This window comes from Natator depressus, chromosome 23 (genome assembly GCF_965152275.1).
Source record: "Natator depressus isolate rNatDep1 chromosome 23, rNatDep2.hap1, whole genome shotgun sequence".
Classification (NCBI taxonomy): Eukaryota; Metazoa; Chordata; order Testudines; family Cheloniidae; genus Natator; species Natator depressus.
Window position 1 is genome coordinate 4,215,899 of NC_134256.1, and position 24,382 is coordinate 4,240,280.

At 58.0% G+C, this 24,382-nt stretch overlaps 2 protein-coding genes across 3 annotated transcripts in view; both read left to right on the top strand.

Annotated features, from left to right (window-relative positions):
* Window positions 1-4,797, top strand: part of DLL3 (delta like canonical Notch ligand 3) — a 263,951-nt gene extending 259,154 nt beyond the window's left edge. The window contains exon 9 of the mRNA XM_074937098.1: window positions 4,699-4,797. Within this exon, the coding sequence (XP_074793199.1) occupies window positions 4,699-4,704 (6 nt within the window). The 3' untranslated portion in view covers window positions 4,705-4,797. The remainder of the gene's footprint in view (window positions 1-4,698) is intronic.
* Window positions 4,798-16,876: 12,079 nt separating this feature from the next.
* CHP2 (calcineurin like EF-hand protein 2) lies at window positions 16,877-23,472 on the top strand. 2 transcript variants are annotated; one of them, XM_074937083.1, is made up of 7 exons: window positions 16,879-17,098; window positions 18,905-18,977; window positions 20,537-20,617; window positions 21,021-21,145; window positions 21,695-21,756; window positions 22,000-22,122; window positions 22,518-23,472. In XM_074937083.1, exons 1-7 carry the CDS (start codon window positions 17,032-17,034, stop codon window positions 22,569-22,571), a joined length of 585 nt encoding a protein of 194 aa, XP_074793184.1. In that variant the 5' UTR covers window positions 16,879-17,031; the 3' UTR covers window positions 22,572-23,472. The 2 variants fall into 2 exon arrangements, with proteins under 2 accessions (XP_074793186.1, XP_074793184.1); XM_074937085.1 differs by lacking the exon at window positions 18,905-18,977 and having other exon boundaries at window positions 16,877-17,098.
* The last annotated feature ends 910 nt before the right edge of the window (window positions 23,473-24,382 follow it).

A 24,382-nucleotide genomic window follows, 5' to 3' on the forward strand; every position in this document is an offset into this window, starting at 1 on the left:
AGACACACAGCGGCCTGTGGTCATTATCTCTGGGAAGTTCATGAATTTCTGTGTTCGAGAAGAAGGGTGTTTGGTAAACATCAGCTGACTGGAGCAAGTCATTCCAGCCTGAAGTCGAGAGTTCCCAGTGCGATGTTGTGACGAACAGGGCTAATGGGATCCTTGGACACATAATGAGGGGAGCAGCGAGTACAGCTCGAGGGACAGGCACCACCTCCACACAGCACTGGGGAGACTGATAATGGAATACTGCCTCCAGGTCTGCCGTCGCCAGTTTAAAAAGGACGTTGAAAAATTGTCCAGGGGACAGAGAAGAGCTACAAAAATGACTTCCAAGCTGGAGAAAAGGTCTTGCAGTCAGAGACTTCAGCCAAGTCTCCACTACAAAATTAAGTCGACCTACAGCCACCACGGTGATTAAATCACTTTTGCGTGTTCACACGACACTCCTTGTGTCGGCGGTGTGCGTCCTCACCAGGCGCGCTTGCACTGATTGGACTGTCAGAGTGGGGCACTGTGGGACGGCTCCTGAAAGCCAGTAACAGTCAACGTAAGAAAAACTTTTTCACTAGGAGGGTGGTGAAACACTGGAATGGGTTACCTAGGGAGGTGGTGGAATCTCCTTCCTTAGATATTTTTAAGGTCAGGCTTGACAAAGCCCTGGCTGGGATGATTTAGTTGGGGATTGGTCCTGCTTTGAGCAGGGGGTTGGACTAGATACCTCCTGAGGTCCCTTCCAACCCTGATATTCTATGATTCTATGATTCTGTGATTGCGCTGACCCATGTGCTAGGCCTCTTGCAGAGGTGGAGTTGTTAAGTTGGCACAGCGGGCGAGTTACATCGGTGGGAGCTATATTTTAGTGTAGACGCTTACAGAGTTAGGTTGATGGAAGCTGCCTCACATCGACCTAACTCTGTAGTGTAGACCAGGCCTTAGAGAGCTCAGTCTGTGTAGCTTATTAGAAAGAAGACTGAGAGGTGACTTGAATATAATATTTAAATATCTTCATGGGGAGAAAATACCAGGTACTAAGGGGGGGTCTTTAATCTAGCGGAGAACAAGAACCAATGGATGGAGGTCAAAGCCAGACAAATTCCAATTAGAAATAAGGCACAATTTGTTTTACCAGTGCAGGTAAAACTGCCAAAGGAACTGATGGACTCTCCGTCTCTTTGATGTCTTCACATCCAAACTGGATGTTTTATAGGAAAAGATGCTTTAGTCCAACACAAGTTCATGGGCTCGATACAGGGGAAACAGGGTGAAATTCTCATGTGTGTGTGATATACAGGAGATCAGAATCAGTGATCTAATGGTCCCTTCTGGCCTTACATTTGATGAAAAGAGTGGAAGTGATTCGAAGATGAGGAAAGGCTATCTCCGGTTAGCATGGATTGGAGGGGAGAGGGATCAAGAGGCAATGAGGTCAGAAAAGAGGCGGTCACAGAAATCAAGGTGAGAGGTGACCAAGGGCTAGAGACAGGGGTGGATTGTAGGGGAAGCCAATGCTGGATCTGGGGAGAAGGAAAGAAGCAGAGTCATAGATGAGCGCCGAGGCTGGAAGCTCTTTGTTCCCAAATGGGGCAGATCAGTAGACAAGCGTCCTGAGTCTTGGGCTGCTGGCAGTGCCCTAAGACAGCTCCAGTAGATGCCCCACCTTGTTTAGATGTCGCCCATGCCGATTCCAAGGGCATTAAAGCCAGGACCATGAAGGTAGGCAGATCTCTAGGGCAGGAGTTCTCAACCTTTTCCTTTCTGAGGCCCTCCTCAGCGTGCTATAAAAACTCCACGGCCCACCCGTGCCACAATAACAGGTTTTCTGCATATAAAAGCCAGGGCCAGCATTAGGGGGTAGCAAGCTGGGCCAGTCCCTCTCACAGTGGCACTCAGGGAAATTCAGATCGCTGCCTCCAAAGAGACAGTGCCTGTTGGATTCACGCCTACTTGACTATTACGGCCCTGAGATGGGTTAGAGCAGGGTTCTCGGCCTTTTCCTTTCTGAGCCCCACCACAACATGCTATAAAAACTCCACTGCTCACCTGTGCCCAGGGCCGGAGCACCCATGGGAAAAAACCAGTGGCAGCCCTGCAGATCAGCACCTTCCCCTCCTCCCAACGTCTCCCACCCGCCAAGATCCGCTGTTCCGTGGCATGCAGGAGGCACTGAGGGGGATGGGAGGTGGAATGGGGGCAGGAAGAGGTGGGGCGGGGGCTTAGGAGAAGGGGTGGAGAGGGGGCAGGGCCTGGGATGGAGCGGGAGTCGAGCACCCCCCGGGAACCAAAAAGTCGGCGCCTATGTGTCCAGTAGATTAAAAGCTTCGTGGAATGGATCGTTATACAGTGAAACACACACACATCTAGAATATAAAAAAGAAAAGGAGACTGGAGGTCCTGCAATGAAAAAATGTACATAGTGTGAAGCTTGTTGCTGCTGCTGCTCAATGATTCGCTCAAGCCTCGGGGGTATCTTCAGCCCCGGGTGGCAGGGCTTGGGCTTGGGTTTCGGCTTTCTGCCCTGTCTAACGTTGGCCCTGCTCTCTAATATATTTTGGCGGGTCCCCTGAAACCTGCTCGGGGCCCGCAGACCCCCAGTTGAGAACTTCCGGTTTAGAGTAAAACATTATTAGCAACAAACAGAGATTTAGGTGATATTAAGTGAGAGAAAAAGAGACAGATCTGGGTACAAACAGCATATGATTTCTAGTGAGTAGACGTGAATTCCAGCAAGTGATTTCTTTGCCTAAATGAATGTCTCACAGCACGTTAGCAGCACCTCCTGCCCTTCAGGTCAAGAGGATCCAACTTTCACAGGCTCACGGGCTGCAGCCCCTCAGTCCCCTAAGCAACAGATAAAGGAAATGTCTTTTTGCTCCCCTTATATTACCCGAAGGGCATTGTCTCTGCGTCAAGAGGCAGGGAGGCTTCTTGGGGTGCAGATTCTGTCCCCCGGCATGTTCTTCTCCACCGCTTGTTAGCTTGATGGTTTTGTTTACCTTACATGTAAATGTACTTTCATGATCCTCTGCCTGTAATGAAGCCGGGCAGGCTGGATGTATGCTCTGCCACCAGCACCCAGCTATAAGTCTTGGTACATACATTGCCCCATGATTTGGGGGCCCAGCGTGTCACCAGTTTACATATGATACCTCGCCTGACACCTTTTAGAGATATATTGTGACAACAGTGGGTTGGGGTAATGAATGTGTCATGCCTGATACGACGTATAGTTGGCTTTGAGCGACTCCTGGGGTCACAGTGACCTTGGGCAAGTGACTCCCCTGCCACTTCTGTGCCTCAGTTTCCCCATATGTAAAGGGCTTTCAGGCCTCCTGACAAAAGGTGCTATTCTTATTATTGACACAATGGTAGCGCCCGACTGTCCCAATCCATCAGGGCACCCACCGCGCTCGGCACTGTACAGACACCTACGGAGACAATGTCCCTGGGCGTGTGCTAAGCAAGTTCACCGTGCGCGATGTGCTACACAGAGCCAGAGCAGGTGAAAGGGGCGCCCCCTAGTGCTTCCAAGGGGTCTGATCACATGCTGCAAACGTGGAGGAAGATCTGGTTGCTCTCCCCAGCTCTTCCATGGACTCCATGAACGATCCTTGGCGAATCACTTCCTCTCTCTTGCTGTAAAAGGGGAAGACTCATCCCTGGGTCTGCTTAGCCTGGGAGCAATTTGGGGCAGGGGCGTGCGTGGGCAGCACCGGGCCGAGCGGGGCCCAGCTGTTGGCTGGGCTCTACTATAATACCCCTAAGTGCCTCCTTGTTTCTCAGTATGAGCTGTTGACCCTCTCCGCCGCTCACAGCTCTGTGTGCGTTTCGTGTGCCCCGTCACCCAGGCTGTGGCTTGTCCTCGGGTGACTTCCAGCCTCCATTCCATGCCATCTCCCCTGCCCCACGCCCTTCCTGGCACCCACCAACTTACCCAGTGGGAGCATTTGACTCTCACCTTGCGTAGGTGTAAACGCCGACACATGGGAGCATCTCGCTTTGGGACTCTGTAGGGAGGTCAATGGCCCTCTGCTGAACCCATCAGCCCTGCTCCACTCCCGTAGCACACATGTAAAGTCCCGTCCCCAGCTGGTGAAGATCTGCAATGCTCCATTGAAGTCCTGAATTGGGCTCAGTGTAAATCCTGGGACAGGATTCACATGGGAAGGCAGGAATGACAGAACAAGGAGCAGTGGTCTCAAGTTGCAGTGGGGGAGGGCTAGGTTGGATATTAGGAAACACTATTTGTCTAGGAGGGTGGGGAAGCACTGGAATGGGTTACCTAGGGAGGTGGTGGAATCTCCCTCCTTAGAGGTTTTTAAGGCTCGGCTTGACAAAGCCCTGGCTGGGATGATTTAGTTGGGGTTGGTCCTGCTTTGAGCAGGGGGTTGGACTAGATACCTCCTGAGGTCCCTTCCAACCCTGATCTTCTATGATTCTCTGAATCAGAGAGTCACTTCTTTGGTTGTCCCTAAGACCCGACATCTGGACGGGGTGCAACCAGCACCCCACCTGCACGTTTACGAACCGAGGTGCACAGGGCCGGGGTCTCCGCCAAACAAAGACCCCCTCGCCCCAAGCTTGGGCTGGATTCCTTGGCCAGGGTGGTGCGGGAGGGGGCGGGGCAAGGGCCTGTTGACTGCCAGCTGGTTACCGTCTGCCCTAATTGTTCTTCCCCCCGCTCTTGTTCATTTCTAGGTTTAAGAGTGGCCCCCCGACCTCGGACCTGTGGCTCCGTCCCTCCCCAGCCCGCCCCGCTAAAGAATGTTTACAGAGATGCCTCCTCGGACGCCTGGATCAGCAGCGGACGACGTACTGTTATTTTTTAATCTATAGATGATAAATATCGACTCCTGTTTGTTTTCTAAAGAGAAAAATATTTAATATTTATTCTTGCTGCTATGTGAGTTGGGGGGTGGGGGGGGACCAAAGGAACGGAGGAAGGTTGGGAAGGTGGAAAGTTGGCTGTGGAGGGGGTGCGGATGTCTCTTTTGGCGGGGGGGGGAGGTTGTTTTGGGGGGGAAGCTGGAGAGTAGAGGGAGGGGGGATGTTGCACTCGAGATGCATCAGGAAGACGGTAGAGCAGTAGTCAGAAAAGGCCGGTCCTTTTCCAGCAGGGGGCTGCCAGGAATGGATTCTTGTTCCTTTTGCCCTGGCTTTTTAATTATGATTATTAATTATTATTATTATTATTTTAATGCTGTGGTTTTGTCTCAGACTGCTTCCCTGTCGAGCTGAAGGAAGGAAGCCCCGCCCCTTGCCACATGGCCAATCAGAGCAGTAGATGGGGATAAGCCCCTCCCCCCATGCAAGGGGCGGGGCCACGCGCTGAGACCACATGGCTGCAAGCTCTCGACACCCTTTATGTGCCAGAGATGGGTTGGAAGGGAGGCGGTTAGACGGGACGCTCCACTAATGGATTCTTTTGCTTTCAGGAACCAATGGCGCGAGGGGATAGGAACGACTCTTTAAAGCGTTACAAAGGTGGGGGGTGGGGGGGGAGAAAAATCTTTAATGATTTTTTTTATTATTATTATTATTTGAGAACTGCGTTTGTTTTAATTTAAAACAAAAGAAGTGCCGTGTACAAAAAGCTTTTTGGAGATACTCTATATACATATTTAAATTGTATATATTGTATATTTATAAGAAGTGTCCTGTACATATATCCCTGTCTGTTTCCCGGATTTTTTTTTTCCTTTTACATTTTTTGTATGTCCCCATTTTCTCTCAAAAGAAATATATAAAATATCTATTTTGCTCAGTGAAAAAAAAACAGTTTGATGCTTTGTTTTTCTGACGGATCTGCTTTGATTTTCTTTACCGCTGCTGGAAGGTTGAGTGGCAGATTCTGCTGTTATTTACACCACAGTAAGATGGCTTGATCACAGGCTGCGAGCACCTACAAGGGGAGAAGAGATTTGATACTAGAAGGTCCTTTAATCTTGCAAACGAGAGGCAGCGTGAGATCCAGTGGCTGGGAGTTGAGGCTAGACAAATTGAAACTGGAAACACGGCACAAATTTTGAGAGAGGAGGAGGAGGAGATTAAGCCTTTAAGCAACTGACCCAGGGAGGGGGTGGATTCTCCATCAGCTGGAGTCTTCCCATCAGCATTCAATGTCTGTTTAGAAAAGATCTGTTCTAGCTCGACCACAAGATATGGGCTGGAAGCAGGAATCACGGGCTGGGGAATCTCCAGCCTGTGTTGTGCAGGAAGCTAGACTAGATGATCACAGTGATCCCTTTTGGCCTTAAGAGAATCTATGAATCTATCTATGGAATCTATTGGAGGTTGCTGGAACTTCCCTATCAAGAGAAATTGAAAAGACGGAGACTGTTTAGAGAGGAGATATATAACAGAGGGACATGGGAGGCAGCGTGTCCTAGTGGATACAGCACTGGAACTTGGGGCACTTGGTTCTATTCCTGGCTCAGCTGCCAGGTGACCTTGGACAAGTGACTTCGCCCCTCTGTGCCTCCGTTTCCCCATCTGTAAATAGGGATAATGATACTGCCCTCCTTTCTAAAGCACTTTGAGATTTACTGAGGAAGAGTGACGGATTATGATGTTAAAGCCACAGAACACCGTGACTGGATTAGGAAGGTAGACACAGTTTTCATTCACCCTTTTCCGTGACTCAGGAACAAGGGGCTGTTCAGTGAAATGGAGAGGCAACCAATTTAAAACCGACAAAAGGATTTGGCCTGTGGAACTCACTGCCACATTATATTAATGATCCCAAGAGTTTAGCAGGATCTGAGGTTTATGTGGATAATGGGAATAGCCAATTATGTTAGGAAGGATTAAAACACAGACATATGTGCTCATGCTTCAGGGCAAAATACAACCCAGTAATTGGTTGGAAGCAGGTAGACACTTCCTCTCTGGGCAGATTGTCTCTTTGTTGTCCACTGGGGTGCATCTTGCACCTTCTTCTGAAGCAGCAGGGACTGGCCACTCTGGAGACCGGATACCAGGGTTGATGGGCCCCTGGTCTCAGAACTATGACTCTCTGTGGAGTTAGTCTGTGTTTGCCTCACTGTAACTGAGAGCAGGGAAACGCACAGCACCTCTCAGCAATATACCCTGGAGCTCTTGGCAACCTCCAAAGCATCCGGGGATGCGCTGGAGGGGGGCCACGTGGCGGGATTCCAGCATCCACTCTGGGGAGAGGTTGCTGTGCGAGGGACAGGACGATTACTGCCATCTGCCACCTAGGGCAGATGGGGCTCCCAGAGGCGTTGATAGCCCCGCTGGGTGCATCTGGGCCTTGTTAAGGGATTGGCACCACCTTTAGGTCCGGTCCTTGCTGGGCCAGCCCCCGTGCCCATGACACAGTGCCTTCCATTCCAATGGCACTGCCCCTCCACCCAGCTGGGATGGGGGTCTGAGTCAAACAACCAGGCCTGCTGCCTCCCCATCACACGCTGTGGGTTTAGCGCCGGGGAAAGGGCAGCCCCAGAGCGGGTACTACCTGGGGCGGTGGCAGGGCAGTCTTCCCTGCATCATACCCACACACCATCCTCCCCGCCAATTCCCCCGCTCTGGAGGGGGGCAGCTCAGTCGCTGGGTCTCGTCACCGACCAGGCGCCATGGCTGCTGCAGCTGCCTTTTGCTAGAGGATGGAGGTGTTTTGGGGGCAGAGGGGCATGCATGGCTTTGTTGGGGGGTTGATCCCACGCAAGGGGTGGGGCAGGGCTCGCCCGCAGGATCCCGGCGCCCTGGGGAAGCCGCAGACAAACAAGGCACAGACACACACACACACACACATATACAAAATGAGGCTCGTTTTGGTTTTTTGGGTTTTTGCAGCCGGTTCATGGATTTCCGCCCATTGTCCACATCAGTTTCAGCCTGGCGCGGAGCCACCCTGCAGCAGGTACATTGCAAGAGGCGCCCAGGGCAAAGCTGCACCAGCCCCACTTCAAAGCCGCTTCTCACCCCCCATCCCGCTCCCGGCTCTCTTCAACAGCCACCTTGGAGGCGGGGGGAGCAGGCAAAGCTGGGAGTCTGTTGGGGGTCTGCGCGGCTCAGTGCTGCGACGCGAGCCCAGCAAGGCGCTGTTGGGCGTGGGGTTAGCTCTGGGTGGTCTGCGCTTGGAGTCAGTTCTGGCCCCAGCGCGGTAGGGGGCGCTCTCCCTGCAGTCAGTGCTGAGTCCCTAGACCTGCTGTGGCACTAGGGGGCGCTGTGCTGCAGGAAGTGGGCGCTTAGTATGGGACGCTATCCCCTGGCAGTCAGGGCTGACCCCCATGTCCCAGTGTGGCACTAGGGGGCGCTATGCTGCAGGGAGCCAATGGGGGCTCAATAGGGGGTGCTCTCCCCTTGCAGGCAGAGCTGACCCCAGTGCAGTGCTAGGGGGCGCTGTGCTGCAGGGGGCAGGGCGGGGGCTCAGTGGGGAAGGGGCTGGCCCCTTGCAGTGAGAGCTGACCCCTGCCAACACCCAGATGGTGAAAAGTTCATGCTACTCTCTACCCCATCCCTGTAATGAGTTGCAGGGGGTCTCAGTGTGGTTCCCGGGGCCAACTTCCCACTTTGGCAAAACAGAGACACCCAGCCCCTCCCCCAGCCACCAGCCAGGTGTATTTGTGGGAACTTGCCTAAACTGGAACTTCAATCTCAGAGCAGGGGTGCATGCGGGCAGGGCCGGGGGGCTCAGCCTGGCCCCTCTGCCCAGGTCTAACATCCGTGCAAAAAGGCATTTGATAGAAAAGCAACTTACCCCAGTGTGAGCATCGCGGCTTCAGTGGGTTCCTCCAGCTGTGCCCTTGTGTCTGCCCCCCCACCCCCCACACACATCCGCCTGTGTTTATTTGTGTGAAGGTGACAGTCACACACACACACACGCCCCCGCATTCCCAGCTCCACTTTCCCACAGTCAGGCCCCGAAAACAGGAAAGCCGCCGGGGGCCGCAGAACAAAAGTCAGGGCAGAGACCTTGGGGCGCGGTCAGGAAAAAACAGGCCCCCCAGGGCCAGGGGGGAGCCACCCGGTTCTGCCAGGAGTGGCCCTTTCTCAGGGCAGGTGTCCCGGGAGTCTGGCAGGGTGCTCTGTGCACACGGCCGGCCAGCCAGATTCATGCGCTCAGGATCAGCCTGGTGTCCCCAGGGGGCCAGCATCCCCCCAGTGCCACAGGGGTCCAGACCCCAAGGGGAAAGTGCTGGGAAACCCCCCCCACCCCAGTGTGGTGGGGGCATGGCTAGGGCTATGGATCCAATATTCCCCAGTGCCTTGGGGCACGGCCCAGGGTGGTTGCTGGGATCCCCCGGTGCCACGAAGAAGCAGCCCAGAGGTCAGGGGCTGGGACCCCCCAGGGCCACGGGGAGAGGCCCAGAGGTCGGGCTGAGACCCCCACCCCCAGCGCTACGGGGAGAGGCCCAGAGGTCAGGGGCTAGGACCCCCAGGGCCACGGGGAGCAGCCTCGGTGCCCGGGGACAAGAACCCGGGGCTGTCGGTGCTGACAAATGCCAGGCCCAGTGCCAAGGGCTGGCGGCTCTTAGGCCCATCCCTCGGGAAGGCAGGGAACTGCCCCAGCGGGTCTGGGCTCCCTCTGGATCCTCAGGCAGGGCAATCCTGGCCTGGCCCCGATCCTGCGGCCCAGCTCTGGCTGAGGCCTCTTTGGCTCAGACCCCAGGAGTCCTGGGAGTGCTGCCTGGCCCCCAATGTCTCTCTCAGCACCCCCGGCCGGGGGGACCTCGCACTGACCTCCTCTGGTGGTGTGGGGGGCCGGAGGGGAGGTGGCGGAAGCGGCTACGTGACCCTTCGCAAACACCCACGGCCGTCCTGGAGCAGGCTCGGGAAGCCGGGCCCCGGGGGCAAGGAAGAGAAGCTGCTTCCTCCTGCCTGCGTGATCTTCAGAGCACCTGCCAAGTGGTGAGCGCTGGGGGTGGCTGGGAGCCAGGACTCCTGGGTTCTGTCCCTAGCTCTGGGACAGGAGTGATGTCCATTGGTTAGAGCGGGGGGGTTGGGAGCCAGGACTCCTGAGTTCTCGCCCCAGCTCTGGGACGGGAGTGATGTCCAGTGGTTAGAGCAGAAGTGGGCTGGAATTAGGGTGCTTATTAATTAATTAATTAACCCACCAAGCCTGCCCCTCTGTTCTGAGCCCCACCCCAACCCCGGCTTAGAGTCTAGTGATCTCACGGGCCAGGGGGAAATGGAAAGGGGGGGGGTGGCATTTGACCTGCTTAGCCTGGTGCTGCTTAAGATACATCCCTGCCCACGGCCTGCTGGGCTTCATAATGCAGGGAAACCGAGGCCCGGTGGGAACCAGGCAGCTGGTGGGAATATTCCTTTGATCTTGGCCGGTGAAAGGGTAATGAGTCCGCCGGGTGAGGGTGGGAGGGAAGGTGCTTGTTCATCAGATGATTGCAGGGCTGGGGTCTTTCTTCTCCCCCCGCCCCCCCGCTGTGGGAAAGTCACTGAGCTCCTGCTGGCCTTTGAAGCTATGGAGCTGGGGCAGAGGCGAATGGGAATCCCTTCTGGCTGGGGTGGGGCGGGGGGGGGCAGACATACTACTATGAAACAGTGCAGAAGACCTGCCAGGACACCCAGCTCAGGGAAGGGAGTGGTGTCTAGTGGTTAGAGCAGGGAGGGCTGGGAGTCAGGACTCCTGGGTTCTACCCCAGCTCTGGGAAGGGAGTGGGGTCTGGTGGTTAGAGCAGGGAGGGCTGGGAGTCAGGACTCCTGGGTTCTACCCCAGCTCAGGGAAGGGAGTGGTGTCTAGTGGTTAGAACAGGGAGGGCTGGGAGTCAGGACTCCTGGGTTCTACCCCACCTCTGGGAAGGGAGTGGGGTCTGGTGGTTAGAGCAGGAGTAGTGACGTAGTACTCTGCCCAGCTCTGGGGCTGGCACTGGTGATGCCCAGACTTTCCTGGTCCCTTCCTTCAATTTCCATGCAGCGTAATTGCCCCTGACCCCCTTGATCCTCTTGTTTAGGTTTCCTACCTCCCCCCGCTCCTCCCCAGCTACCCATGGAGCCAGCTCTCCTCACCTCCCTGACCCCATACAGCCCAGTGTTAATGAGGAAACCATGGGGAAGCTGCAGCTGATTCTGGCCCCCAGGGCAGCGCTTTACAGCCAGCAGCTGTCAACACATGGCTAAGATGCTACCCCACAGCAGATCTAGGGTCTGTCCAGCATAGGGCCACAGGGGGTGGCGGGCAGGGATGGGAACCGGGCCTCACTTGGGGATGGCTGTGCTCTACTGCTTAGTGGTGGGGGCTGAGCTAGGATGCCTGGGTTCTATTCCTCCTGGTTTGAGCAGCAGGGTTCTGGAGTGCAGGACTCCTGGGTTCGATCCCAGCTCTGGGAGGGGCGTGGGGTCTAGCGGTTAGACAAATTGAGTGTCAGGACTCCTGGGTTCTATTCCCAGGTCTGGAGGGGGAGAGAGTGTGTGTGTTCAACACACCTCCCTGCTGCATGGCCTCAGAACTGTTCCACTGTGTGTCATAGACCCCCCACACTGCACTACTTGAGATCAGGCAGTGGCAGGTTTGGGAGGAGAAAGAGACTGAGTGCTGCTCCCCTGGCTGCTGCCGTGAGTGGGGGTTATGGGCGGGGGATGGGTTTCCTCCCAGGGCACCGATCCAGGTGCAAGTGACCGAACCAAACCGCTCGTGCACCGAGACGTGTAAACTTCCTGGCCTTCAGCCTGCCCAGCAAAACAGGATGCAGGAGGGAGCGATAACAACCAGGGGGGCGTGGGGGGGGAGATAGGGCACCCCCTAGCGCTGCCCTCGCCTGGGGGGGGGGGTCTGCCCCCGGACACAGCTGGGGGCGGGGGCTGAGCTGACAGCAAAATCTGTCGTTAACGTAGAGTTAAGGGGGCCCCGCAATTGCTCGGGCCCTTCCAGCGTGGCGCATTCTGCAAAGCTCAGAGCCACGGGAAACGCCCCCTCCCCGACCTCAACTCTGCCCCCCTGGAGCCGGCAGTCGCCGCCGGGACTCCACGACCTGAACTCCCACCCCCTGCGCTCTTAGGTGTAGCTGGGCTGCCTGGCGGAGGACTGCGGGGGCGGCTTGGACGCACCGTGCTGGTGAGCTGGGGCCACGTGCTCTTAGCACGGCGCTTCTCTGCCGTCGATCTCCCCAGGCCCCAGAGAGCTTCCGGCCTCACCGCCAGGCCGCTGTGGATCACGGGCCTGCTTGGGCCCCCTTCGAAAGCCTGACCCAAGCGCAAGAGCAGCTTGTCGATTTCAGACCCAAGGTGGAAGGCTCTGGAGAACGTCCACACCCCCCACCGTGGCAGAACTGTGAGCCAGCCCCTATAAACCCCGGGGGCACCGGGCGGCCCGGGCGTGCCAAGACCCGGCTGGCAGCACCCCCCCTCCGTGGCCGCGGATTGGAGTTGCAGGAAGCTGACGGCGCAACCCCGGCCTGTTGCTACAACAGCCCCTGCTTTGGGCTCGGGCTCTGTTCTCCGGCTCGGACTCCTGGCTTGACCCCCTGGCTCTTGGCTCCTGATCCCTGTCCCTGGTTAGACTCCTGGTTTCTGGCTTCAGCTCACACCCCAGGCCTGCTGCCTGTTCCTGCCTGCTAGGCCACGCTGCCCACGTCCTGGTCGTGACAACATTCCCCCCACCCTTGGGCCAACCCTGCCAGTGCCACCTTGTTCTCAAGGCTCGGCCTTGGGGGGGGGTCCCCATGCCCGCAATCCATCGCTGGCCACCTCCCGCCCATGGGGTTGGCGTGGCCCACAGCTGTGCTGTGTGCATACAGCAGCCTCCGCCGGGCCACCCCCACGCGGGTAGGAGGAGGTGGTCAGACCCCCCAAGGGGGTCGGGTTGTTCTCAGCCCCCCAACCCAGACCTGACACGTGGGGTCGGGTTGTAGGGCTCTGCCGCGGATTCCCTGCCCCTCACCGTGGGGCCCTCCCCAGCTGCAGGCAGCAGAGCTGGGGAGTTGGGGGGTAGCAGGAGGGGACATAGAGCCTCCCCTTTCAATACCCGTCAATTTCATGCCGGGGAAAGTGACCGACATGCCCTGCCGGGGGACTGGGCTCCATCCGGCGTCCCCAGAGCGGGCACGGCCAGGGGGGTTACCCGCCACCCAAATCCATCCACCTCCCAAGCGACTCATCCCTGCCCCCTGCTGGTCAGCAGTCGCTCAGGGCTTCAGGGGCTCTGCTCGGCTTGGTGTCCGGTTCCCCCTCGCCCCGCACAGCGACCTACCCAGACTCTGGGCATCCCCCCTGGAGCGGGACACACATACGGGCATGAAACAGTGCTGACGTGCTGCCAGCCCAGGATTCCTGGGTCCTCTCCCCAGCTCTGGGAGGGGCGGGGAATCTAGTGGTTAGAGCGGGGTGGGGGCTGGAAGTCAGGACTCCCGGGTTCTATTCCTGGCTCAGGGGGGAGAGAGTGGGATCTAGAGGTTAGAGGGGGGGCACCTGGGTGTCAGGACTCCTAGGTTGAGAAGCTCAACCCTTAAATACAGCGCCCCCAATCCCACAGCCCCATCGAGGCTCTAGGAAGCAGCATAGGGGGGGGGTCTCCGTGGCCCATTCAGTTCTCTGCCAGCGATGGGGTGGCCACTGCCAGTCCGGGCCAGCGGTGATGGATGGCTGTGCGCTGAGAGCATCTGGGGCTGGGCTGAGACCTGCCCAACTCGTTGCATGCATGGCCAGTCAGGGGCCCCCGTTGGAAACAGGGCCCACCTCCCATTAACAAACCGGCTACTTCCCAGGCTCCTTTGCGAGCGAGCCTCGAAAGTCCTTTCCAGGAAGGCGGCCTCCCTCCCTCACTTCCGCCTTCGGGGACCCCCAGCTACCGGGGACCCCCTTAGCTTGGCCTGGCTCAGCTCTGCATGAAGGGGCAGATAACCAGCGTCATCCAGACCCCTGTCACTCATCCAGCCTTGGTGCGAAAATGAGCTGCTGTCCCTTTAAGACAACCCCCCCTCCCCCCTCCCAGCAGAGGCAATCAGCTGTTCAGGCTATTTAAAGGCAGGTGCAAAGGGGTGTTGGGTGCATGGAAGGGGAGAGTTTTAGAGATGGGTTAAAGGGAGGTGGCTGCCCTCCCCGGTGTTGGTTTAAAGGGGAGGGGGGTTCCCAGGCCCCTATAGGTATCTTGGGCTGCAAGATGCTTGCTCCTTTTGAGCATCCCCCAACACACACACCCACCCCTACGGAGCTGGATGCCCCGTCTGCCTGGCTCTCTGCACCCCCTTGGAGCTGGGGGGTGGAGGGAATTTCCCCCCCCTCCTGCCCAAGGAGACTCATCTGGCTCGCCTGTCCTGACACAGCTGGCCAGGGCTGGGGGCAGCTGTGCGGAAGCGGCTCTGTCTCTCCGGCCTGCATCCTGCTGATGCCCTTGGGTGTAGCCTTGCCCCCCCCCCCACCCCCAGAGACCCTTCCCGAGCCTTGGCATCAGCAACTCCCGCAAACAGGAGTTGCGGAGGGGGGGGGAGAGGAAGCGTAGATTTTCTCAGGGAGTGGGACACGGGGGCCTTTCCGCTCTAGGGGCCGCAGGCTATGATCTGGCCCCACAGCAGGCGAGTGGCTGGCTCAAGGGGGCAGAGAATGGGATTTGGGGCTTCGCCCTGGGGGGTGCCAGCTCTGAGCCAGCTCAAGGCAGGGGGACTAGCTGTGTGAGGGAGGGATATGGGGCCTTTCCCCTCTGTGACCCCAAGGGGCCAGTGACTGTGGGGCCCAGGCCCCAGAGCTGCACCCTAGATCCTGAGACGGGGCTGTCTGGTTCAGGCCAGGGCCTGCTGGGGGTCAGGCCTCCCCTAAATCTAGTAGACTCCTGCAGTCCGGCAGTGCCCTCTGGCGGCAAGTTGCTGGTAAGGCTGCTCTGAGCTCCTCTCCAGGTGACTTTGGGGGTGACCCCGAGCTGGGACAAATGCCACTAGCTTTGCCCCTGCTGCTGGGAAGTAGAGGATGGTGTGAGGAGAGAGACAGAAGAGGGGGGCTGCAATAGGAGGGAAAGGGAAACTGAGGCTCCACAGCTCCCAGCTATCGACGGCTCAGCTGAGCCTGTGGCCAGCTAGTTTGGCGTCTTGTCTCCAGCTGTGGGCCACGCCTGATGCATCGGACTTTATCCTGAAGCAGCGTTGCCTAGTGGGTGGAGCACTCCCCAGCCCACGGGAGGCATGGGTTCTATTCCAGGCTCGGAACCAGCAGAGGGGTAAGGGATAGCTCAAAAAAGGGATAGGTTTGAGCATTGGCCTGCTAAACCCAGGGTTGTGAGTTCAATCCTTGAGGGGGCCATTTAGGGATCTGGGGCAAAAATTGGGGATTGATCCTGCTTTGAGCAGGGGGTTGGACTAGATGACCTCCTGAGGTCCCTTCCAACCCTGAGATTCTATGATTCTAAGTCACTGTCCTGCCCTGTGCCTCAGTTTCCCCATCTGTGAAACAGGGATAACGATGCCTCCCTCCTTGGTAAAGCCCATTGAGCTCTGCAGCTGAAAAGCGCTGGATAAAGGCAGCGGGTTGTTGTGGTAGCAGATGCACAGAGTCCGTGGCCAGAGGGAACCCCCTGGGGTCAGCGAGTCTGACTCCTGTGTAACTCAGGCCGCAGACCATGGAATGACCAGCCTGTTGTTCCAGCCAGGCTGAGTCCCAGCAGATCCCACCACCAGGGCTCTGGGCCCAGCCTTCTGCAGGTCCCAGCCAGCCCTTTGGTCCATAAGGAGCTGGGCCGACCCTCGCAGTAGCAAGGCTAACCTTCCTGACCCTACCAGCGTGCCTTGATGCCTGCGCATTGATGCCCCCTTGATGTGAACGTGTGTGTGTTGTTATGGTCCTGCCCTTACCCAGAGGGGGTAGGGTTTTTAAGGTGCTGAGCCCAACTGCTGGGGGTCTTGAGTGCTGACGGGTGGGGTTATTACGATCTGGTGCTGTACTTCTGCCAGGCATCTCAAGGGTTAAAGTGACCCTGAGGTCTCTGCGCAGTGTCGCACCTTATCTCCCAGCAGCCTGGGGAAATAACCGGCCTGGCTACGAGCCTGCTAAAGGAAGCTCGGGGGTTGGAGGTGCGGATGCTTCAATAGGGGGTGCCCTCCTGTCTGAGGCAGCGCTGCCCTCAATGGTGCAGCAATAGGGGGCGCCAGCAGTGGGGCAGGGGCTCGCTAAGGGGTGCCTCGCAGACAGTGCTGACCCCATTGCTCGCCCCAGGGGGCACTGTGCTGCAGGGAGTGCGGCGGGGGGGACCTCTCCCCTTGCCTTCAGTGCTGACCCCAATGAGGCACTAGGGGGCGCTGTGCTGCAGGGAGCTAGGTGGGGCGTGATTCAGAAAGGGACCCACTGCCCTCGGAGTCAGGGTTGATTCGGCCCTCCTTAAATTCCTGCGCTTTCGCTTGGATTCCATTTCGGTGGCCTCCTTTTCATGCCTCAAACTGGGATGCAGAATTGGAGTCCGGCTGTTAAACAGCAGCTGTGCCACACCCCAGAGACAGCTGCATCTCCGCTCTGGGTGAGGGATATTTGTATAAACAACTGCCAAGCCCCACCCTAGAGGGGTCTATGTTTCCGGGCTGGGCCAAGGAGCCTTGTTATAGATCAAAGGTCCCCATATAAACAGCTGCCACGCCCTACCCCAGAGGTGGCTGCATCTCAGAGCTAGCTCAAAGGTCCCTGTATAAACAGCTGCCACGCCCTACCCCAGAGATGGCTGCATCTCAGTGCTAGATCAAATGTCCCCACATAAACAGCTGCCATGCCCTGCCCCACTGGTGGCTGCTCTGTGCAGAACAATCTGTGTAGAAAGGCTTTGTCATGGGACGTGCTCAGAGCACCTCAACCACCCCTCCCCACAGAAAACCTTGACAGTTTGGAAAACCAAACAAACAAGCCACTTCCCTGTTTCCCAGTCCCAGCCTTTACTGCCTGGGCGGGGAGAAGGAAAGATCCACCTTAAAGGAACTCAGCCCAGCTATTCCAAGGCCTTCCTTTCCCGGGGTTGATTGGCCATCCAGCCAGTCACTCGAGATCCCATATAGGCTGCTAGGAAAAGTTGGCTCCAGACTCCAGTTGCCCTGGGCGCCCTGCTGCAGGGGGAGAGATTCCCGGCGAGGCCTGACGGCATGAGAGATGGGCTGCCAGAGCTCCCACCCGTCCGCTATCCCCGAGCTGGAGGAGATCATGCAGGAAACCGGCTGTAAGGGCTCAGCATAGTGTGTGTGGGGGCGGAGGTTGTGTAACCCTCAAGTTGGCAAGTTAAATCTGAGCAAAAGGGGACGGCGGGGAGGGGTGGTCGCACTGGCTGGTGTCCTGGGGCTGCAGGCCATGTGGGGCAGGGACCCTGCACTGTACAGGGCTGGGCAGTTGGACCGCGCTGCACCTAAATACCTGCCCTCCGAGGCCTCTGGTTGAAGGGGAGGGAGAAACGTGTGTGTGGTTCTGCCAAAGGACTGGGGGGTCAGGACTCCTGGGTTCTATTCCGAGCTTGGGGAGGGGGGTTTGGTGGGTTAGAGCAGGGTGGGGCTGGGAAGCAGGAGGTGGGTTCTAGCCCCAGCTCGGGGAAGGGTGTTGTTTTGTGATCACAGCAGAGGTTGTGGAGTCAGGCAGGTAGGGTGACCAGACAGCAAATGTGAAAAATCAGGATGGGGTGGAGGGTAATATATAAGCCTATATAAGAGAGAGACCCAAAAATCGGGACTGTCCCTATAAAATTGGGGCATCTGGTCACCCTACAGGCAGGACTCCTGGGTTCCCTGCTTGGCCCTGGCACTGACTAGCTGTACAGTCCCACGGCAAGTCACCAACGCCCCCCTCCTCCCTGTGCCTCGGTTTCCCCCATCTGACCTGGATCATTGGGAAAGTGGCCTACCTGGTTAATTTGCAAGGTGCCCTGACAGTGGGTGGATGGGAGGGGCTGGCGAAGGAGGCAGGCTCACTCCCCAAATGGCTCCATCCTGTCCCCCGTCTACCCTGGGGGCGGGGGGCAGAGAATGGCCACAGCACAGTGTGTGGAGAAGGACTCTCAGGGGCCATTTCCCACCCCAGGGGGCTCGGAGTGTGAGAGAGGATCCGCCCCTGGGTGCATTTCAGAGCCACTGACTGAGGCCCTGTGACTTACTGGGCGTGAAGCTTTGAACGGGTGTCCCAGCAAGGGGAATCCTGGAGTGTGGCTCTCCCAGCCCTGGCACTTTGGGTCTTTCTGAACCCAGCTGGGAATCTCCTCGAGTTCGTTGGTTCGAATCCAGCCCTGGCGGGTAGGGACTGAAAGCCGACCTGAGTTGGCTACTGCTGGTGGCCCCACTTGTGATATGAGCTCAGGGCTTAGCGGGATGGGCGCCCGTGGCACAAAACAGCCTCCCTGCGGTTGGTCCTAATTGGCAACCTTGGCTAACAGGCCCAGGATTGAATGGGGCACAGGAAATGGGGGACCCCTGCAGGGTGTATTGGCAAGGGGGCGCTGAGACAAAATAGCCCCATGGCTAGAGTGCTGGACTCAGAAGCAGGACGCCTGGGTTCTGTTTTCAGCTCCAGGAAGAGAGTAGGGTCTAGTGGTTAGAGCAAGGAAGGCTAGGAGTCCTGGGCTCTCTTCCTAGCGCCGGTGGAGACTGGGGTCTAGTGGTCAGAGCAAAGGGGAATGTGGAAGTCAGGACTCATGAGTTCTCTTCCCAGCAATGCCACTGATTGGCTGTGTGTGACCTTGGGTGAATCCTTTCCCTGCCTCGTGCCTCAGTTTCCCCATCTGTAAAATGATACCGACCTTCCTTTGTAAAACACTTTGAGGTCTCCAGACGAAAAACCCAGGGAAAGAGCCAATCCCCCTGAGCAGCCCAGGCCCCTGACATGAAATTAAATCTGCTCATTAAATGTTAATCAGATGAGGGGAAGGGGAACAGATTTAATCACCAGTATCCTAAAAATTCCATCGCAGGGTTGTTAAACCCGCCCCTGCAATAAGGGCGAATCTTTGCCAACGGCTAAAACTGTCTCGCTCTCTCGTGTCCAGTTTCGCAGGCCAGCGTCATCCGCCTCTATGACCGGTTTCAGGCCCTGGACAAGGAGCAGAAGGGCTACCTGAGGTAGGGGGAAAGCGGGTGTCTCTCCCTGGGCCCTTCTGGCTGCTTTATCATTGGATCATTACGACAGCACTTACAGTCTCTGGTGCATTAAGGTGGTTTAATGCTTGGGTGCAAAGAGCTCGGACACTCCTGTGATGGGCATGGCAAAGGAAACCATATAGCAGGGGTGGGCAAACATTTTGGCCCAAGGGCCACATCTGGGCATGGAAATTGAATGGCGGGCCGTGAATGCTCAAAAAATTGGGGGTTAGGGTGCAGGAGTGGGGAAGGGCTCTGGCTGGGGATGTGGGCTCTGGGGTGGGGCTGGGGTGCAGGAGGGTGCTCCAGGCTGGAATCAAGGGGTTCAGAGGGCGGGAGGGGGATCAGGGCTGGGGCAGGGAGTTGGGGCTTGGGGAGAGGCTCAGGGGTGCAGGCTCCAGGCGGCACTTACCTCAAGCGGCTCCTGGAAGCAGCGGCATGTCCCCTCTCCAGCTCTTACGCGGAGGCGCAGCCAGGCGGGTTTGCACGCTGCCCCGTCCGCAGGCGCCACCCCTGCAGCTCCCATTGGCTGCGGTTCCCAGCCAGTGGGAGCTTCGGGGGCACCTCTTGGGGCAGGGGCAGCGTGCAGAGCCCCCTGGCTGCCCCTATGTGTAGGAGCCAGAGGGGGGAACACGCCGCTGCTTCCAGGAGCCGCACAGAGCAGGCCAAGCCCCCGACCCCGCTCCCCACCTGGAGCACCAGAGCAGGGCAAGCCCCTGACCCCACTCCCTGGCAGAAGCTCGAGGGTCAGATTAAAATGTCTGGAGGGCCAGATGCGGCCCCCAGCCCGTAGTTTGCCCATCCCTGCCGTATAGGGTGGAACAGATCAGGTGATGCCTGGACACAGGGTCCGGTCTGGGGTTCCAGGTGGAGCGATTATCATGGGTATTACGGTAGCACCTAGCCAGGGCAAGGAGAGTGCCCCCAAGATCCGGGCCCTGTTGCCGCAGGTGCCGCAGACATTGGCAGGAGAGAAGCCCCTGCCCCAAGGAGATGGACGAAAGGGTGGGAGGGGAAACTGAGGCATGGGGTGGGGCCCAAGGTCAGAGCCTGGAATAGAACCCAGGTGTCCTGAATGCTGTCCACACCCCCTCCCCCAGCGAGGGGAATCGGGCCCAGTGGCTCTCCGAGGGGCCCAACTCTCTACTAAGAGGGACCCACAACAGGGATGCACTGGGCAGCTAATGGGAGCTGCCCATGGCGGCCCAGAGTCTGGCATCAATCTGGAGTAACCCCAGGGGAGTGAGCTGCGGGTATCCAAGATCCTTCCTCTGGAACGGCTGCCATGCCCCACGCCAGAGACAGCTGCATCTCAGCGCTGAGAGAGGGATCTCTGTATAAACAGCTGCTGGGCCTCACTCCAGAAGTGACTGCATCTCACCACTGGAGGAGAGATCCCCATATCAACAGCTGCCTATGCCCCACCCCAGAGGCGACAGCCACCAGTCTTGGGCCTAGAACACAGGGGTGAGGCCCCCAAGGGTTCAGAGCTGAACCAGCCGGGCCATGCCATGACCTCTGCCCTGTCTCACTCCCTAAAGCAAATACGACCTGCAGGGGATCGGGGAGCTGGCGGTGAACCCCCTGGGGGACCGGATCATCAACGCCTTCTTCAAGGAGGGGTGAGTCTGCTCCACGAGCATCACCCCCAGCCCCAATCGACGGTGGGGGCAGGGAACTTCCAGCGGCCAGGCTCTGCAGAGTGGCGGGTGCAGGCTATGTCACTCGCCGCTGGGGGGCGCCAGAGCTCACAGGCCACAGAGCATCGCAGGGGACCCCGGCAGAGCCTGACGGGGACTGGATGGTGCAGGGTGCTGAGCAGTGCGGCCTCTGTGGCAGAGACATGCGTGGTCCTTCTTCGCTCCCTGCTGCATGGATCCCCGTGGACACAGCCCCTGCGCCCCGCCCCAGAGGTGGCCGCATCTCAGCGCTGGGCGAGGGCTCCCTGTATAAACAGCTGTGGCTTGTCTGGCAGCCTGCACTGCTGCACTGATTATTAGTCAAGTCTCTCGTCTCCCACCGCAGGGAAGAGCTCACCGATTTCCGATCCTTCATCCGGGTCCTGGCCCGTTTCCGGCCCATGGAGGAAGGAAAGTCCAAGGAGATTGATCGCCCGGAGCCCATGAACAGCCGACAAAGCAAGCTGCAGTGTGAGTAGTGGGGCTGGTGGCAGGACTCATTGCGGGGGAGGCCTAGGGGACTGCCCCCCATGCCCCACTGCTAAGGCAAGTCACTGGGGCCCCTTGGTGACAAGGGGAGGAGGACCCAGATGAGGGGTTGTGGCATTATGGGGCCTGCATGGGAGGGGAAGGTACCACTGGCCTCTGGCCAGAGGGCATTTGGAGTGGGGGGTGAGGAGGGCATGTGGGAGGAGTGCTAGGTGTGGAGAACTGGGAGGGGTAGTGGGGTGGGGGCACCCAAGGGCATGTGGAGGGGTGCTGAGATGGAGTGGAACTGACAGAACTGAGGGGCAGGCCATGCAGAGCTATGTGGAGGGGTGCTGGGGTGGGAGCATGCATGGGGAGGAGGCAGAGGGGATCCAGGCAGAGTGGGGCCACAGGCATATGGAGGGGTGTTGGGCTAGGGGGCACATGGGCGCATGTAGAGGTTTAAGGGGGACAGGGGGAGGTTGGGGCTCGTGGTGGGGGGATCATTTCCCTGCCCCGATCCCAGCGCTGACACCAATCTGGGTTGCATAGTTGCTTTTCAGCTCTACGACCAGGACAGCGACGGGAAGATCTCCCGGGAGGAGATGCTGCAGGTAATGAGCGTGCGCGAACGTGCAAGGGCCTGGGGAGTGTGCAAAGAGTGAGGGGAAGGGGCTTGGGGTGAGCATGCGCACGAGGCTGGAGAGCGAGTGTGCAAGGTGGCTGTGCGAGGCCGGCACTGCCCCCGCCTCCTCCCGAGGGCCCCCAGAGATGGAATCCCTCCTCCCCTCCTGCAGTGGCAGCCCCCGGGGTGGGTGGGGCAAGGGGCGGGGCCATCACTGTCTCCTCCCCTCCAGGTGCTGCGGCTGATGGTCGGCATCCAGGTGACGGACGAGCAGCTGGCGTGCATCGCCGAGCGCACCATCCAGGAGGCCGATCAGGACGGTGACGGCGCCATCTCCTTCGAGGAGTTTGCCACGGTCTGGCGGGGTCCAGGGGGGCAGGGTGTAGAGCTGGGGGGCAAGGGGTGGGGTTGATTGCCTAGAGGGGAGCAGTGAGGCCTGGTGGAGTATGGATTATTAAGTGTATTACGATAGCACCTGGGGCCACAGCTGAGCGAGAGACAGTCTAGCGGGATCAAGGAAGGACCATTATCCCCATTGAACAGGAAGGGAAACTGAGGCACAGGGAGGCTAACTGGTTGGCCACAAGGTCACCCAGGGTGTCTGGAGCAGCGCTGGGAATTGAGTCCCAGCCCAGGGCTTTAGTCACGTGGTCAGCCCCCCCGCCCGCAGGGACCTCTCGTGGCTGTCTGGGTGGGAAGTGGTTACGGCCCGGGGCAGGCCATGTTTCCGACGTCCTCGCCTCCCCGCAGTCAGTGGAGAAGCTGAACATCGAGCAGAAAATGAGCCTCCGCCTGCTGAAGTGACCCACCAGGATTGGAGAGAGCTCCCCCCCCACCCCGACCCAGCACTGGGAAGATCCACTCTCAGAGGGGCTGCCGCCAATCAGATTTCAGCTCTGCCCTCTCATCATTCAGTGGATCCCTCCAAGGAGGGGCTGCATCCAATCACACTTCAGCTCCGCCTTCCTACCTCCGCTCTGCATAGTTCCAGACAGAGAAGAGCTGCACCCAATCAGATTTCATCTCTGACCCCTCACCTCAGGAAGGATCCAGTCTGACAGGGGCTACGTCCAATCAGATTTCACCTCTGCCCCTTGTCTTGGGATGGATCCAGTTGAAGAGGGGCTGCATCCAGTCAGATTGCATTGCTGACAAAGAGCGGATCCTGCTGTGAAGCTGGCCTATGATGGCTGTCACTCCTTCCAAATAACAAGTGCCTGCACCCAGGGGAATGGGATCCAAACTAACTCCCCTCCCCAGCGCTGCCCCTGATAACTCGGGGACTCTGATGCCCCCCAATGGCAGGAGATAGTACAGCCTCTGGTCAGTTTATTGCAGATCAGAGACTTACAACCTACAAACAGCACCTCCCGTTCTTGTGCTTTAAGCCCTCTTTGCAGTCCCTCTATTCTGGGCCCTGCCCAGCTCCCAGTGTCAATTAGAGCAGGCTGCTCTGACTTGCACATTACCCCCTAGCGGCCCTGGGGAGCAGAGAATACCCACAGCGCCGTACGCTCCAGCTATGTCCCCAATCGACCCCCTGTGCCGGGAGCTGGAAGCAGGGCCCTTATGCACAGCAGCCGGGGACGCTCTCACTGGTCAAGGCGCGGGAAGCTTCTCAGGGCGACGCTGCCGTCCCAGTGGGCTCAGTGTGCCTGAGACTTGGGCCTAGAATCTCCTGCCATCAGGGCTGGATTCGCTCGGATTCGACTCTGTCTGTTTGTAAAAAAATAAAATAATCATGAAAAATCTCGTCCTTGGATTTAAAATAATTGTCGAATTTCCATCTGCATTTAATGCCAGGGAGAAAATGCCACCCCCCACCACCATCACCTCGAGTCCCTGGGGCAGTATGGCCAGCCACACAGCTCCCCTTAGCCAATCTATCCCAGCTCTCGAGGGATCACCCCACCTGCAAGGGAAAGTAGAGGGCTCAGGCCCCAGGGTCCCATTTACTCCTTGGCCTTTTCACGGTGGGGTGGCTAAGTGGTTGCGGCATTTGACTATAATCTGGTGGGTTAGAGTCTCCCTCAATCTCACACGGGGAGGCCCCCTCCCATGCACCCAGAAGCACGTGGGTCCTTGATCCAAAGGCGGTCTGACCCAAAGCTGGCTCCTGTGATGCCCTGTCAAGCATGGGCTATGAAACCGATGGCTCGGGGGAACGCTGACACTCCACTGAGGCTACCAGCAGGGTTGGGAGAGGGCATTTATACCGGTGTCTCTTGTAGGCTGTGAACACCCATCTTACTGAGCTGAGACCTGCCCTGTTTGTCACACCCATGAGGCCACAAAGCAGTTCAAGGGGGCCTGGGGAAATGGCTCGTCCCTCACCGATGACATTAAAGTCAGATTAGAGTGGGGGGAAATTTTCACGGGGTGGATTCTTGCCCAGTGGTTCCCCGGTGGGTGCAGATTTCTCTGTGACTGCTCGTGCCCAGCTCCAGAGGCCTGCTGGACAGCGTCTGTCCGTCTTAGGTGCAGTTGATCTCTCTCTGTTTCTCCCCACTGCACCCTATAAAATGTCCCACCACACACTCATCTCCTCCAGCAAGCTCAGGCCTTAATCATAATCAGCCCTAGTATATCTCAAGGGGCTTTCCAAAGAGGTTGGT